General features: G+C 37.1%; 1 protein-coding gene across 12 annotated transcripts in view; it reads left to right on the top strand.

Moving 5' to 3' along the window:
- atp2b2 (ATPase plasma membrane Ca2+ transporting 2) overlaps positions 1–15680 on the top strand; it is a 159450-nt gene extending 143770 nt beyond the window's left edge. For 6 of the 12 annotated variants that reach the window (XM_027165455.2, XM_027165456.2, XM_027165458.2 and 3 more), the window contains 7 exons: positions 318–424; positions 1129–1320; positions 2041–2254; positions 2453–2664; positions 3384–3491; positions 3992–4174; positions 12915–15680. In XM_027165455.2, the coding sequence (XP_027021256.1) occupies positions 318–424; positions 1129–1320; positions 2041–2254; positions 2453–2664; positions 3384–3491; positions 3992–4174; positions 12915–13223 (1325 nt within the window). In that variant the 3' untranslated portion in view covers positions 13224–15680. Of the gene's footprint in view, positions 1–317; positions 425–1128; positions 1321–2040; positions 2255–2452; positions 2665–3383; positions 3492–3991; positions 4175–6733; positions 6906–9414; positions 9467–12914 lie in introns of all 12 variants that reach the window. The other 6 variants (XM_047809999.1, XM_047809993.1, XM_047809998.1 and 3 more) reach the window with 5 other exon arrangements.
- The last annotated feature ends 2581 nt before the right edge of the window (positions 15681–18261 follow it).

Raw genomic sequence — 18261 nt, 5'->3', positions numbered from 1 at the left:
TAACATTATTTATGCTGTATTAATGCTGATTTGTTAATGTTGATTTGATGAGAACATTAATGTGAAGCTTTAACCAAGCCTTGCACCTCACTGCGGTTGTGTATAATATGATACAAAGCAGTATTACAGTTAGAACATGTGTGCGCTTTTACACACTCTGGTGCAGGATAAAGAATCATTTTAGTAATGTACCAATTTACTACTGCAGTCATTCTATTATGGGGATATCTGTGTATTATTATTATTATTATTATTATTATTATTATTGTTGTTGTTGTTGTTGTTGTTGTTTATCCTGTAATGATGCTGTGTCTTAGGTATAATCGACAGCACGCTGTTTGAGCAGAGGCAGGTCGTGGCTGTAACAGGAGATGGTACCAATGATGGACCTGCTCTGAAAAAAGCAGATGTCGGCTTTGCCATGGTATATTTCACCTCAGCCGTAACCACACTTCAACCACAGCCAACGCAGCTGCTCAATCTTTTTTTGCCAGGAGAGGGAAATCAGGCTGCTATGTTGTAATTCCATCCTTGAGTCTGTGCATTCTCCTGTGCCACCCAAATTCAGGCTGTCCTCATTTCTCAGCTATCGTCACGCTGACACACAGCATCACGCCATTTTGTGTCCTCCACGTGAAAAAAAAAATGCAGCAGTGCCCCCTAGTGTGTTCTTTGAGGAATGGATAAGTTCAGATAACAAGATCATCAATTTGTCCTATAATGTCAGATCTACATTTTGCCGCATCTCACCTGTATACAATTAAGAATAACAAATTAAGAATAACATAATCTGTGTTCTTGCTCAACAAACCAAGAGTATTTTAGTATTTTTCACATCTTCTGGGGTCCTGTTGACATAGATGCCATGTAGATATGTCATTGTCACTTTTGTTGTTCTGTTTGCTTCACTTACTTTGGTTCAACAGTACTTAAATTTAAGTGACCAGAAAACTACATGAAAAAACTGCTAAGCATGAGATCTCTATTTGGATGTAACTCTAACCCTCTTTGACATACTGTACCTACTGTATGTGGTCAAGAAAAATGTTTGAGTCTCTTATGTTGTGGAAAAATATTCAATCTCAGATCAAACTTTTTTCATAATCAAAATCTTAATATTAATTGCAGGGAATTGCAGGTACAGACGTGGCCAAGGAAGCCTCTGACATTATCCTGACGGACGACAACTTCTCGAGTATTGTGAAAGCAGTGATGTGGGGACGCAATGTCTACGACAGCATCTCCAAGTTCCTGCAGTTCCAGCTTACCGTTAATGTGGTGGCCGTGATCGTGGCATTTACTGGAGCTTGTATTACACAGGTTATACAGATATGCAAGCTAGTTCTAGGTGTTGTACTACTGAATGATAGGTTGTATGCACAAATCCCTGGTCCACCAATCATCCACTGCTGAGCCCCTGAGCAAGGCCCTTAACGCTCAATATCTCTGTGGTAGAAAATAAGATAAAAATGTAAGTTGCTCTTGATAAGGGACGTCTGCCATATGCTGTAAATATTGTTGGTCTTTATTCACAAACTTTATTTTTGACTTTTATTTTAAATTGTTGAATATGTAGTAATTCAACACAATTAGAAAAAAAATTACCAAGTATTACATTTTCAACTTTCCAATTAAATGACGTACTGTATTCTTAACATGGCTACAGTAACACACAACCATAATAATAACCATAATAATACTGGGCCAAGGCAGATGACCTAGTTCCAGCCCTCTGTAATAACTTAGCTGAATTTCCTTAAGGAACACTGGCCTAGAAAAATCAAGGTAAAGGTTATTTCTACTCTACACTGAGCTGCAGACTGTTTTATCAAAGTTTACCCTGCAATGTTGGTGCACATAGAATTTACAAAATGCATGCTTTAAATCTCGGAAGCCATATTAAGGACTCAGCAGTGTCAGTTTGGAGAAGCTTGGATTTTAACTCACAACCTTCCGATCAGTTATCCAACGTCTTAACTACCGAGCAACCACTTCTACTTTGTATCTCTGACCACATTTTTCTTTTTTTTTTTCTGTCAGGATTCTCCATTGAAAGCTGTTCAGATGTTGTGGGTGAACCTCATCATGGACACTTTTGCATCCCTGGCTCTGGCCACGGAACCTCCTACTGAATCTCTGCTCATGAGAAAACCGTATGGCCGCAACAAGCCGCTCATCTCTAGTACCATGACCAAGAACATTCTGGGCCATGGCATCTACCAGCTTGTCATCATTTTCACTCTACTGTTTGTGGGTATGTCTTTCTTATACAGTAAAAACTGTATACATTTAAAATGATAATTTCCCTGATTATATTTTAAGGGTATGCTTCCTGAAATCTGGGGGAGATTAGATGTTTTCAGACATTACTCTGTAATACCAGAGATATAGAACGTTTACTACGCAGAAAGAAAAGAAATATATTTCTGATTGCATAACCACTTTTGTGTAGGCGAGCAGCTCTTTGACATCGACAGTGGCAGGAACGCACCTCTGCACTCGCCTCCATCTGAACATTACACCATCATCTTCAACACCTTTGTCATGATGCAGCTCTTCAACGAGATCAACGCCCGCAAGATTCACGGAGAGAGGAACGTGTTTGATGGCATTTTCCGAAACCCTATCTTCTGCTCTATTGTTCTGGGCACTCTTGGAATTCAGGTATTAATTAACACAAATGCAAATGCACATGTCTTCACCCAACATCACCGCCTGACCTCACTAATACTCCTGTGGCCGAATAAACACAAATCCCCACAGCAACACTCCAAAATCTAGTAGAAATCCTTCACAGAAAATCGGAGGTTATTCTTACAGTATAGAGAGACTATATTTAAAATGGATGTTCAATGAGGACATAAAGATGTTCACAAACTTTTATTCGTATTTCATATTCTTGACCATTACACAAATATCCAGCTTGGTGATGTTATCTTAGTGAAAAAGCACATTGTATGCCCTCCTTGGTCATTGAAAATGCATAATAAATTCATAGTAATGACTTCAGGATGTAAGCTTTGTTTCCACAGCAGGAACATCAGGAACTCAGGGAATTTTCCAGGAATCCTACAGCATTTTCCTCGGAGCAAACAGGACCAAATTTAGTTTCTGGGTTGTAGTTATTGGTACCTTTTAGTATCTGTTACAGAGTGTTTATTTTCGAAGGACGAGTAACTACTAAGTTTCACGAAGGTTTTGAACCTTAGAGGAATTGTGCTTATAATATGACAGAGATAAACAGATACAGAAGAGCAAATACTAATCTAGGGCTTTTGATAGCAGGAGGGAAAGCAGGAAGTGAATATGGAAATAATCAAAAGAAGAAAAAAAATAAGGCTTTCCGAATTTCTAACTCTGTTATATAATCTTCTGTGTTTCAGATTGTTATTGTGCAGTTTGGAGGGAAACCCTTCAGTTGCTCTCCTCTGGATGTTGAACAGTGGATGTGGTGTGTGTTCTTAGGGCTTGGAGAGCTGGTCTGGGGACAGGTATCTTGCTATTTCAGTTAGAGACAACATTTCAGACAGATCCACCTAGATTTCAGCCTACAGTAGTGTGCAAAATTTATACTAGAACCTGAACGCCTTTTATCATAGACTGTATATGTTAATTGTTGGATTCTTAATGACTAAGACGTAAAATTGACGTAAAATTAAAATCGATCACTCTGTTTGCTATCTGTTTTCATTTCGGTGTATATCATTATGTCAAATAGCATTACAGAAGGGGAACAAATACACTGAGACAGATTAAAAATTGCTAAAATGTGTACAAAATATTTGCAGTGCTTTGTACAAGCTATATAGTGGTAGAAGATTATGTTTGAACAAAAGTCTGTGACCTACTAACAAAGAATCTTTTTGGAATCTAATTTTAAAAACGTTTTCCACAAATAATTCAAGGAAACATTTTTTTTACTTTAATCGTACATTAAAATGAAGTTTCTTATCACTATGATACCGACCTGTGATTTCTTGGTGTGACTCAGGTGATATCGTCCGTCCCGAACAGTAAGTTGAGGTTCCTGAAAGCAGCTGGTCAGCTTACACAGAAGGATGATGCACCAGAAGAGGAAATGAATGAGGATCAGGAGGAAATTGATCATGCTGAGAGGGAGTTACGACGAGGACAGATCCTCTGGTTCCGTGGTCTCAGCAGAATCCAGACTCAGGTGCGAGGCACAGAGACAGCAATCATTTTTAAGATACCTGATATGACTTACAGGCATTTATGCCTTTTCTGCATGCATATAGTTTTAATTTGATACTAAGGAAAGCTTTAATTCTGAGCTTTCATTTTGTTCTTTTTCCTTTTGAGAAAGCTTTGAGGAAACCAAAAAAAACAAAGAAATGAACCAGACTCCAGGCGATAATAATGTAGAAAATTTTCAGGGGTGCTGTATTTAATAGGTCTCATTAAAAATAGAAAACAATCCAAAAGAGTTTATTACAGGCAGTAGAATTGAAAATAAATTCATTTACAGTATATAGGCTTGTGCAAAAATCTAATTTTTCTCCTGCTTGTGATTTACCATTTTTTATCATGAAAAACTATTTTATTATTCTGAACTAATCATAAATCTTAAAGCTGCTGAATCCCTTACCTTTAAAGAAAGCAAGGGAAATGCCTGCTCTGAGCATGTGAAAGTAGAGGAAGGGAATGGGGATTCTAAGCGGCATCAGTTAATATCAAATCATCTGTGTGAGTCATTATTGTTCCCATAATACTAAGGAGAAAATGACTGCTTTTTTGGACATATTTTAATTCCTAGTGTGTAGTTTTTTTGACCTTCAACACTACAGAAGAGCTGTTAATATATTTTGAATAAAAGTTCATGAATAATATTACCATATGTAGAGAATTTTATAAAACAATTTCTAGAAAGATGACAAATGGTTAGCTCTGTTGACGTCAGTAGTAGCTTGGTGGCTAGTTAGGAGTGTTATGTAATAGAGTTTGAGATGGATGCAGGGGTTTTATTAAAGGAACAAGCAGCCAAATTTAAAACATAACACAAAATTACAGCCAAATGTTATGGCGATCTACAAACAGTTCTGCTGGCCACTGGAAGGAGCTCTGACGGGAGGCTGGAGAATGTTTAGTTCTTGAAGAAACCATGCTGCGTAGTCTGACTCTACCTGGAGCTTTGCAGGGGAGGTTAACATGTCAGTCTCAAGCTCGGCTAGGGACTTCACTTTCTCCTTATCTCCAGCCTTTCCCTCCTCACAACTCTCCAATAACTTACAGACTCAACATTATAACAAAAATCCTGTGTTGTTGAAATAAGATGGGGGTTTATGTTAAACCGTGTCGAGCTCTGACATGTTCCTGCTTATTGCTGCATCCATGTAGTAGGTGACATGTTCTGTCAGGTAATGGAGGAGGAGATGGATACAGGTGCACTTAAGTGTTTTAATAAAGGAGCACACAGTTACTGTAAATCCAAGATTGTAGGCAAGATCCCCGTCAAAAGCGGGCTACTGTAGGTCAGGAGTAAACTGGGCTAATAATAATAATACACCAAAACTAGGAAACAGTGCACAGAGTAACAGGGAAAACAGAAATACAAGTTAAATCTAAGAGCAAACTGAAAACAGGCATGAGTAATCAGAACACACAAGGGAGACAACCAATGACAGGAAATAAAGCAAAACAAAAACACACATGGCAATGAAAATAAGCACATGGCAACACGGAAGCCTGCACCACAGTGAGCTGCATATGTCTGCTGAGTGCCTCTGTCTCAAGGGTGAGATTCCTGACAAGCATTATTCTTTATAGAATTACCATGAAATATAGAAAACAGATTCGAGTTCATACAGTAGAAATAACACTCAGAATGCAGAATGTCTAAAACAGATCAGATGAATTTATCTAGAATAAAATACATCATAACTAGGATGCTCTGGAACAAAAAACAAAACAACAAAATTTCAGTCAGCTTACAAGGAGGACTAAGTGAGCGTTCTGCATGGAGCAAGGACAAGGACGTGCTTTTATTTTATTTTATAACATGCATATTTAAGTTAACAGTAATTTTGTAACATGGATCATTTAAAAAAACTGTTTGTGTGTGTGTGTTTGTGTATTTGTGTGTGTGTGTGTGTGTGTGTGTGTGTGTGTGTGAGAGAGAGAGAGAGAGAGAGAGAGAGAGAGAGAGAGAGAGAGAGAGAGAGAGAGAAAATATTTACTGTACTTACAGCATGTTCTCTGGTTAACAGCACATTCTCCAAATGTTTTAATCTATCTCTAATTTGAGTAAATTTGAACACGGTTTTTGCTTCTATTACATGGGACAATTAGACATTTTCACCAGACTTTGCAATTGTTTTTTTATGTGCAATACTATATATGGAAAACAGCTCAGAATCTGCTAGCAACAATTTAAGCCAAATTTAAGGGTTACTAAAAGAAGAAGTCCCATTGTTCAAAATTGTTCATGAAATGACTGAAAAAGTATAATTGTGAATGTTTGCATGATGTTTTCTATGCATTTGGTTTTACTTTCACTAATTCCTCATGTTAGCAGTGCTTCCTTCAGATGGCAGGTACTGAACACCTTTGGACATTCTTTCTTCTCGTTCACTCAAACAACAGTTTTATTTCAATTTCTGTAACAATGCTGTGAAACAGATGACTTTGTGTGAAACATTGTGCCTTCAAACCTAATGCTCCAAACCAGTACTGAAATGTGGATTTGATGTATCTACTGTCTGTACCCTTGTTGCAGATCGAGGTTGTGAACACGTTCAAGAGCGGGACTTCCTTTCAGGGAGCACTAAGGCGCCAGTCCTCCACCACCAGCCAGAATCAGGATGTAACCAATGTTTCTAGTCCTAGTCACATGTCCTTGTCCAATGCCCTTTCCTCTCCCACCAGCACTGCCGCTGTTCCTGCTGGCCGTGAGTGACTACTTTCTGTGTGCTTGTCTCAGATGCCCTCTGGAAAAATTCAAAAATCAAATCCAAAATAGACCGAGTGTATTTCAATTTGATATTTTCAATTCAATTTATTTAACAGTTCACATTGTTTCAAAGCAGCTTTACCAAATTATGGAAAGAGAAGAAAAAATAAAATAAAACAAGTATAAAAATAAAGTAATTAATATATGAATTTCAGGTTTAAAATGTATTTAAAAATATTATCTTAAAATTTAAAATACTATAAATCTCTATCTATCTAACTCTATCCCTGATGAGCAAAATCTCCCTGAGATGATATGAGGATGAAACATTGAGACGAACCAGGCTCAGACGGGAACCCATCCTCGTTTGGGTGACACTAGACAGTAAATAATGTAAATGTAAATAATGTCCTTTCTACAACAGTTTATAATTGTGCAACCGAGAGCTCTTGAGGAACTAATTCTTCAGAGCAAACTCTGAGTTCACCACAGACCTAACACTAATTCCTTCATTTGCGACAGCCAGGACACCAAAATACAACACTACATACACATGCTAGGTTCAAAACAAATGCTAATATTAGATTGCTCTCCATCAATTGTTATTATTCCATATAATCCTGAAATCAGATATATTTAATTATCTCATTTAGAAGCACATGGTCTTGGCAAATGCCTTATATCTATTAAGTATTATGCATTATGAAGTAAAAGAAATTGTAAATAGCTATATAATGATAGTGTACAGTGAGTATTAAATATAAAAAATTAATCGTGACCAAAAGATATACAGTAGAGCAATCTATACATTTGGGTTTAGGGAAACAAATAAAATATTAGTTATTTACTTTGTATGTTGCAGCGTGATCTTGGTGGTCCAGCAGCAGTCATTGCCACAGACTGGGTTTGATTCCTGGGCAGGAAACTATCCCAGACACTGAGGGATTAACTCTAAGTGCAGGTCCCAAGCTCAAATTAAATGAGAAGGTTGCATCAGGAAGGGCATCCGGTGTAAAACGTGTGCCAAAATCAAATAAGTGGACCAGATGATCTTTGTGGTGATCCTGAACAGGGAGCAAAGAACCACAACAGAGTGATATAAACATTGTACAGCGAAGGAGTTGGATCAATATGAAATGTGTTATTGTGGTTTGTACAAAGCCAAGTGGATTGTATGTTAACTGCTTGAATCGGTTATCATACTGTTGTTGACTATTGTTTATATAACCGCACTTTCCTTTTTTTTTTTTTTTTTGGCCTGACCTCAATTCACCACACCGTGTAGCCGAATTAAATAAATTCATGCTGTTGCCATAAGATGATATACCTTTTACTTATTTTTTTCTAGAAGGTAAAAAAATCTATTACTTAGATGAATACAAGTAATTGATGGTCATATGAATAACCATCCATCTTTCCTTCAAACTTTTTCCAAATTGAACATCATTCTGAGTGACACCTTAAAAGAGCTCTACAGCTATTCTTCAGTAATCTGCATTTTTTAAACTTCTGCACCACGTGGTAGAGGTTTGATGATTTCTGTTTGTCTGTGGATCATTCTGAGATTCTGGCAATTGGTTGAATGTTGGTGGAAAATCAATGTAACTAACAGCTGATCTGATTAGCTTTTGGAAATAATTCAAACTTTGAAACAATTCTCTTCAAAAACTCTTTAAATTGTCTGAAATAGGTTTTCTTTAATAGCTGGAGTTCATTTTAAAGGAATGTGAGACCTACAGATTAATTACAGGAAGAATTACGTGTTTATTTAGAAGAAAAAAAAACTTTTATTTAGTTGTATTTTTCAACTTTCATAATAATGGTTAATAATATCAACATGGGGGCACGGTGGCTTAGTGGCACACCTCCAGGGTTGGGGGGTTCGATTCCTGCCTCCACCTTGTGTGTGTGGAGTTTGCATGTTCTCCCCGTGCCTCGGGGGTTTCCTGCGGGTACTCTGGTTACCTCCCCAGTCCAAAGACATGCGTGGTAGGTTGATTGGCATCTCTGGAAAATTGTCCATAGTGTGTGATTGTGTGAGTGAATGAGAGTGTGTGTGTGCCCTGTGATGGGTTGGCACTCCGTCCAGGGTGTATCCTGCCTTGATGCCCGATGGCGCCTGAGATAGGCACATTCTCCCTGTGACCCGAGAAGTTCGGATAAGTGGTACAAAATGAATGAATGAATATCAACATGGCAACATACACCAAAATTCCTGATAATGTTTAGATTTTTTAAATAATTTTAAAAAAGTGTTTTTTATGTTTTATGTAGAAGGTTAAAGGCTTTCAATTAATGACTAAAGGAAGTCATTTCTACTATAAAGAGTGTATTTACAGTACTCTTCTCATCAGAGGGCATCTTTGACCATCTTTTCTGCTTCTTTCTGCTATTTTCTGATGTTCTTTTCTTGCTTTCCTGTAACTGTATATAAATGATTGACTTTACCCACCCATTCCTCAGAGGAGTTCTTGTCTCAGTGTCCAATATGTGTTTGTCTCCCTCAGAGTGCTAATCGCCTTGGAGTGAGGGTGCAGCCTATGGCGTGAATTTCAGGTTGTGAGTCCCCCACCCGCTGTCTGTTGCTAAATTTGATGTGAACTAATAACCTTTCGCAAAAAAAACAAACTCACCAGGATGCGTAAACATTCAAGTATAAGCCAACAATATCCTTAATCCAACAATATCCTCAATATCACTAGATATGTTTTGTAATCAAGTTGAAAATATATTATTCTGATTATTATTATTGTGACTGTTTTTTTTTCTGCACAGCTTTGTGAAGACGTGTGAAGAAAGTGTTGGGTCTTCATCATAGTCTTGTCTTGTGTAGTCTGTGTGAGCCTGACGAGGCCCGTTCTGTCTCGTGGCTTTACGCTGTCAAGTCTTGCTGAACTTTAGGCCGGTTTTCCATCGCTGTGATTCGTTTTCTCATTGTTTTTTTTCTGTGTGTTGGTTTTATTTCCACTTGCTAGTTTGAACAAAAGTAAGAAGAGTCAAATTGGATAGCTTGATAGTAGCATTTTTTTCCTATCACTGAGTTATATATTAATGGAAGAATATGCACATTTTATTATAGTTAATCAAGATGTTTAAGATTAATTCCAGTCCAGTGTTTGTTTAATAGATTCAGTTCTTCAAGTTTAGAAAGTTTCCTTCCAGAAAACCTAGGGTTTCTGCATTTCCTAACAAAGAACTAATACCTATAAAAGACATCATGGATAATTTGGATGCCTTGACTTTTGTGCCGAAAGCTAGCATCAAGACATCAACAGTTAAAAGAACAGAACGGGACAGAAACCTTTATTATCGCCACATATACATTACAGCACAGTGGAATTCTTTTCTTCACATACCCCAACTGAGGAGGTTGGGGGTCAGAGTGCAGGGGCAGCTATGATACAGCGCCCCTGGATCAGGGAGGGTTGAGGGCCTTGCTCAAGGGCCCAACAGTGGCAGCTTGGCTGTGCTGAGCCTAAAACCCCGATCCTCCGATCAACAACCCAGAGCCTTAACCAGTTGAGCAACCACTGCCACTGCATTGTTGAATGCAACAGAGCAAATACATTAAACATTTAAAGAATATATCTTCCCAAGGCAAGAGTCTAGACCACGGGTGTCCAGTCCTACCCAGAAAAGATGAGCAAGTGCAGAAAGTTTTCAATCCGACCATTCAGAAGCCAAACCTGATCATCAATTTCCAAAGAACAACTGATTAATAAGGTGTGGCTCATGTTAGATTAGAATAAAAACCATCACCTACACCGGCCCTTTGCAGATAAGATCAAACACCACAGTATTTTATCACAGAGAAGACATGCAAATATTAGTACATAAATGGTTACAGAAAACACCTGGATAGACAGATATACATTATAGATAGTGTAAAACAGATATAGATATATATTGGGGATGTGCACAGATATTTGAATCTCACTATTCGAGTCTTACATCCACATTGTCAGCACAAAACAATATGAAAAGGAAAATCTGTTTATTGCTGTTGTAGCCAGTCAGGTGTGAAGTTTTAGTGGGATAAATGAGAGATAATAGATTACATTACCATGGATGTTTAACCTTTTTTATGTAGAATGGCAGTCTACTGGGAATTTTATATATAAACTAAAGAATTATTTTTATCTCATATAAAATGAATCAGGACACTGTCGGTTTTCACTGTTGTGAGACGTTTTTACCTCTGTTGGGATTCCCTTACACAGGATTTTAGTATTATTTTCACTGCTGATGAACAGACACTTGGTGCATCTCAGAGAGCAGAAATGGGTTTGATATCATCACTTACTTAACATTTAAAAATAGCATTCGTTTTTTTTTGTTTTTTTTTTTTGGTTTGGAACTTTGCTGTGAATATATTGTATCTAGTAGACTAAAAACCAGAACTACTTCTGAATAACTACACATTCTTAAAGCCCCGAGTGTTTACTGTCATATTAGCTTTATATTAACCACCGCTGTGGTGTTTCACATGACAGAGCCATTTAATGCTATACATGGACACACCAAAACAGGTGTGACAGAGACATTCAATGCTAAACCTGGACACACCAAAACAGGTGTAAATTCCATGTGAATAAATGTAGTACATACTTGTCCACATGAAAGTTTTTTTTTTTTTTTTTTGACACTGCCCACTGCTCTCATGTTGATTGCTCAAATTATATTTTATTTACTGATGTAGTAAATAAAAAAAATGGAAAAATCTGATTAATCTATCCATCTCTGGACAGGATGAGAGACATGACACATTCTCTCTCTCTCGCCTGTCAATCACAGTGACACCAGCCTATCGTGGGTATCTGTCTGTAAGCTCATGTATGATTCCACCCTCCCTAGTTGGAAGGAAAGGAGGATTAAAAAAAGAATAATAATTGATGGATTACTAGAAACTACCAAACTACCTTTGCCAAAGTCTGAACTGAACCCAGAGTGTGTATTGGGCGACATTCTGTAAAGCCTTTTGCTGATAAATGATACTTGATTGTCACATTATGTCAGCCTGTTTTCCCTCTTCAAGCTGTTCATTAACTGCTGCAGATAGTCCCATTAGCCAGATGGTACATCCCTAATATATACCATAAGGATCTGATTATTTTAGGCCGTTAAGTCTATTATATATACTGTGACTTGGTACAGTTCTGTGTAGCTGCAGTCATTTCCAGAAAACAAGACAGTTTGTCTTAGCAAACATGAGCAAGAACAATTTTGTGGCCTATACTTGAGTGTTTACACAAAAAAAAACCGCATGGCGTTGTCAAGAGAACAGACTGCAGTCTGTTCTCGTCTTTTCTTACTCACGTGCAGTGTGTGTGTCTGTGTGTGTCTGTGTGTGAGTCTGTGCTCCTGTGTTCGTTTTAAGTGTCTTCACATAGAATTGTCCTGAGCTGCATGTTTTCATTGTGTTGTTGTACTGGTGCTTGGTCTATTGCCATAGTGTTGTGACTCTATGCTTCCTGAAGCATAGAACTTCATGTCATCTCAGCCATCTCTCCGTATCCTGTGCTTGTGTCGACTCATTCGATGTGTTTATTCTAAACTCATCCTGGGTCTGAAATCTTATCTTTTCCTCTTACCTTGTTTTACTATAAAAAAGCTGCATGTGTTTTATTTCCTTTGAAAATTAACAGAAATTGTCTCTAGGTATACAAAAAAACGGATTTCACTGTATACCGTATTCTGTGCTGTGCAAAGAAAGGAACTCTGCTTCTATTTCTATTGTTTGGCTTTTTTTTTTTTTTTTTGGTTTCTTTTTTTCTTACAGTTCTTTTTACCCTTAAGTTTGAGCTATCGTTTGAATTGATTTTTCAAACGTGGTGCAACAATGCCTCAGTGCACGATAGAGTTAGTGATTTTGGGAATGCCTTTCTGAGTTTTGTAGCTGCGGATTATGGAGGTTCCTGTGGCCTTCTCTCGTTCTTATCTTCCCGGTGTATTGGTTCTCACTATTAAAAGGGAACTCATTTATTTTGATCTTTGTCCTTTTTCGCAGATCCGCGTGGTAAACGCATTCCGTAGCTCTCTCTACGAAGGCCTGGAAAAACCCGAATCCCGAACCTCCATCCACAACTTCATGACCCATCCTGAGTTTAGAATAGAGGATTCGACACCCCACATCCCTCTCATAGACGACACTGACATAGATGACGAGGCGGCCAGGAAGAATTCAAGCCAGCCTTCATCTCCCAACAAGAACAACAATGCCATTGACAGCGGCATAAACCTCACCACCGACACAAGTAAATCTGCTGCCTCATCCAGTCCCGGGAGCCCACTTCATAGTCTGGAGACTTCGCTCTAGCCCTGATCACCTGGGAAAATCGAATAAAATCCTCAAACAGGATGACACACGTTACACGCACAAACGTGCGGCTGACTGAACGTGTGGTCCGAAGCGTGTTATTTTTTCCCCTCCTTCTTCTCCGCTTATGCTTTTAGGAGATCGAGATTTTAATTGGAACGTTTTCTGGATCGACTTGAAAAACAGAAACGGACCAACTCCCTTTTCCTGAGAACGCAACGGACCACAGTGAGAATTATTTAAATCGAATTCAGCTACTCTTAACTGCTTCTCCTGCATGAATGTACATTACCCGGGTTTTTATTTTGAAAACGATTTGATTTCATTTCTTGGATTTAATTTGGTGGGGAGTGCCGTGGGCTGCAACTTTTAAGACTCTGATTCACTGATCTCTGAGTATCGTGTGTGGCATGTACCTAACTGTATAGATTTATTTGGTTAATGAATAAATTGTGTATCGAGGTTGCAGGGCTCGACTTGCACAAGTAGATTTTGCACCTGTTGGAAAAAGAAGAACCTATGGAAAATAGCATTTCGTAAAAATACTATATATAATATACATAAATATATAAATATATACAGAGTTTATCTTTGTTGGCATGTTGCCTTGTTTCTGCTTCAATGACTCTAACTACTTTAACTTATTTATGTCCTAAAGAGAATGTAATTTGTTTACAAAAAAAAACAAAAAAACCTAGATGCGTCCTTTTTTTTTCTTTTTTTTTTTTTAATCATTAGAGTTAAAACCATATGGCAGACATAGTTGGAAAAGCTCAACCTGTCACATACACTCCTCTAGGTGTTTTATTACGAACCGTGTGCTGGACTTGCCTGCTATTTTGTCATATAATGTAGATATTTTTAGAAGATTATAAAAGAAACCAAAATATAGTGGGATTATATAATTAACGTGGCATTTTAGTGTTATACGATTGTTGGGATGAACTCTGAACAATCCCCTTCTTCTTAAACTCGCCCCGACTTGGACTTTAAGACGAAAGTTTAATTTCTATACACGCTTTGTTTTAATTTGTTTTACATTCACTGCTTGGAAATGAAACATTTCAGTCCGTCTTGAATACTAGCATCCATTTCAGGTTGGATTTAAAGATATAGTTTAGAAAAACTGCTTATTTAGCACAAAAAAATCTCTTTTCTCCTCTGTGTGACCGTAACAGGCTGCAGATTGTTTTTCAATTTTTATGTTCTAAAGGATGTAAATTATTATTTGGCTTCAATGGAAATCAGAGTTGTGTTGAAATTCTTGTGATATACTGTGTTGATTCTTCTTTTTTCATTTCTAGATTTCGTTTCTTTGAAAGACAGAACCCGGCTGCAGAGCTGTTGACATTTTGAACGACCGAAAAACGAAATGAAACTTAGGGGAACAAAAAAAAAAACCCACAACAAAGTGAAGAAAAAAAAAGAAAGGAAAAAAAAAACAATAACGGAATGTGGCTTTTGACTTTTTTTCTAAGAAGAAAAGATTATACATATATGATGATCATTTTTCTGCACTATCCAGATATGAATGAATTTCTGTGGTGTAAATTTAGATGTGCTTCTGTGTGTTAAAAATCAAAGCTTGTCTTCCTGCGGTCAGTAAAATATACTCTAGCATCTCAAAAGTAGTATTCAGTAGCTATTTACTATTTATTGTGCTATAGAGAGGACGACACGAAACGAAGGCACATTTACAGAGGGAACTGATGTAACTGAGATCCTTCAGATTCTCCTATAATATTATCTCCTAAATTGGAACTACGGGGAAGCATGATCTTATGCTTAATATGCAAGCTAATCTCACTTTCCTTAGGTCCTCACTTGATTTTGTTTTTTTTTTTTTGTTTTTTTTTTTAGTTTTATCAGTTTCTTTCCTCGTGTTGAGATGGTGCATAAAGCTTTAATCGCTAGCTCAGGCATGCGTAACAAAATTCAAATGTCAACAATCCATATCAGATTCCTGTAAACTTCCCTGTTATTCTGTAATTTATTTCAGAGCAACTTCTGCCAACACTGTCATCATTTCTCTGGTAACAAACAGTTTCATTTCTAATGGTGAATGTGAATGAAAATGGTAAGTACTTTGTAGACAGAAAGAAAGAGCCGGACTCTGTTTTTAGAGATACGACAATTCCCTGCAAAACAACAACAACAAAACAATCCCAACAACAACACAGTTTGATAACCACATCCCGTTCCATCGATTGTTTTTAGGAGTTCTAATAATTCTGAATAATAATATTTCTTGCAATACATCAGCTTCTATGTACTGTACTTAGCAGCATGCATTTTGTGGAACAAAGAAGATAACATGCCACTGATACTTTTGGCACTCTAGCGATTTATGGGTAAATGATAAGTGTTCATTCATCTTGTTTTATGATTTTTTTTAAAAAAAAAATCTATACAATAATTGTAAATAAAGAATTCAATGTCCTTGTTCATTTAATACTATGCAAAACGTCATGCTTTCTGATTGTCACCCCCAACTCCCCTTAGAGTGTGTTGCTGGAATGTTTGTGGTCTCAAAAAAAAAAGAAAAAAAAAAAAGATAAATGATGTGATGTAAATGGATTTTCTGGCCTGAAAAAAGTGACGAACTGTGACTCTTGCTGCTTGACTGTCCATACCACAACTCCAGACAGCAGCGCAAGTGGAAAATTTAAAACAAAAAAAACAAAAAATAAGAGAAAATTAAAAAAAAAAAAGCACTTAATAAATTCCCAGAGCAGCATGAACCAGAAGAATGTCTAATCCACAGTTTCGAGTCTTGTGTGATGCTTTCCTAAGTGTGTGTCTGTGTGTGCGTTGCAGTTTTCACCACAGAACCCAAGCAGTTAGTGAGGTAGAATGTAATTTGAGAATAACCAACAGCTAGACGGAGCTACCTGGTGCCTGAAGGAAGCACTCAAAGTTCCAAATATGGAAATATTTGGCGCATGGAAACTACACTTGTCTGGACGTTTGCGGAATCTGCACATTGTTGAAAACTAATATGTAATATACTAACATACAAGAGCGGCTGAAAGAGTGTGGAAGAACACTAACATTCTCTGTGTATGTAGCAAAATGTTAAGCAGGCTCAGCTGATCCCTTTGAATCTACATGGCAAAAAGAAAATCGCTCAGATCTGAGAAAAAACTTTGGAATATGGTTAACTGGCAAGACGTAAAGTAAACGCTTGACTAGCTGTGTTTTCATATAAACAGCGACTACATTTACATTTCCATCATTTAGCAGACATCACATTATCCATTTTTATAGAACTGGGCAATTGAGGGTTAAGGGACCCAACAGTGTCAGCTTGTTGCACCGGGGATGGAACTCACAACCTTCTGATTGGTAGCCCAACCAACTACTAGGCTACCACATGCCTGACTAAAGTGACACCTGCATTTGGAGCTAAGGGAGATACTTTTAACTTCTGTGTTAGATATAAAGCGGAAAGATATCAAAGAGAAAAAAATCAATTTCCAAAGAACAGCATTTTGTAGGGCAAAATGTCAATGCTAACTGTTATCTCACTCTCTTTTAGCTATTTTTTTTAGCTATCTTTCATTACACTTTTAAGTACTTTTAAGTACTCGTTTTTATCCTATCCTGATTAAAAAGAAAGTTTAGAAGCCGTCCATTAGGAGGACCATTAGTAAGATTAGGGAATTCAAGGTTGCAGTGTATTACCCCAAATCATATGAAGGTAAAATGGTATATGGTCAAGAATATGCTGCTGATAATTTGGGTATATATTCTCTGAATTCTCATTCACAGATGTATAATAGTGTTTAATAATATTATTCACATGCATATTAGATTTTATCTCACATACAATATGTCTTCATTTAGCTGTATGACTTCATGGATGATAGATGAAAGTAAAAAAAACTGGAATTATTCGATCTAAAATGTACTGCTCAAGCCACCTGGTCTTATCTTTCAGAAATAAACATGTTTAGAATTTAGTTTCATCTGATCAACCTGATTATTAGAATTTGGTGATTACTTTTTGAAACTTTTGCTCTTGGATTTTTTTCCTGAGAACTTCCTGTTGAAATTTGTTTCATCCCTAATTTAAGCCATAGCATTAAACCAGTCATGTCTTAAGACACTGTTCGGCACAGATCATCAACCAAGATGAGATCAATTCAGCTGCTAAATAACTCTCCAGTAAATATCACGTTCCTGCATGACATAGTCGTTATCACTGGTCTGACCTATTGGTTCATCATCAGTGCAGATTATCCCTGAACACATTTAAAACAATCACAAATTAGAATTTCATTCCACGAAGGCTCCATTTTCTAGAAATGATAATGTTGGTCAGCTATTAGGATACAAATATAATGGTAGCTTTACCTTTTATAGTACTTGTTGCATGTGTAAAGTAGATTAAAATGGAGCAGGGACAGCCATCATACAGGACCACTGGAAATGTTTTCAAAGTTGAAGGGTTTTTTTATGACTTCGAACACTTAGATGAAGCTTCGCATTAGTTGGACTTAAACTCTCAACTGAAACAATAATCCAAATCTGTAACTGTAATCTATAAGCTCCTATTTATTCACAATTAATCTCTTAACACGCAAACTATTCTTATTAATTGTTTCGGTTGTCTCTGACAATGTTAGTTTTGAAAATACACTACATGTCACAAGCTTTTGATACACAGATTAACATAAAGACAAGCCAAAAAAAAAATAAAAAAAATCCCTGCTGATTTTATTTGAGTACAAAGCTGTTCACAAAGTTAAACACCAGAGGGTGGCACGGAGACAGGAATGTAAAATTTCATTTCAAATGATGCACCAATGGCTCCGGTTTCTATTTTAAAATTGTACGCAAAAACTTTTTTTGATTGGTAATAAAACTGATTTTGCTTCAGCAGACTGGCATTTTGCTTTAAGATACTCACTCATTGTTCTCATTTTCAGCCTTTTACATAAATATCAGCCAACATCTAACCTGGGCTTACTGTATAAAGAGGAAGAAGATACGCCTTATAGGAGATTAGTATGAAAATGCTACTCAAAGTACCATC

The sequence above is a fragment of the Tachysurus fulvidraco genome, chromosome 2, assembly GCF_022655615.1.
Source record: "Tachysurus fulvidraco isolate hzauxx_2018 chromosome 2, HZAU_PFXX_2.0, whole genome shotgun sequence".
NCBI classification, from domain to species: domain Eukaryota; kingdom Metazoa; phylum Chordata; class Actinopteri; order Siluriformes; family Bagridae; genus Tachysurus; species Tachysurus fulvidraco.
Note: the sequence above shows the minus strand (reverse complement) of the source record. Positions and strands in the feature narration are given on the sequence as shown.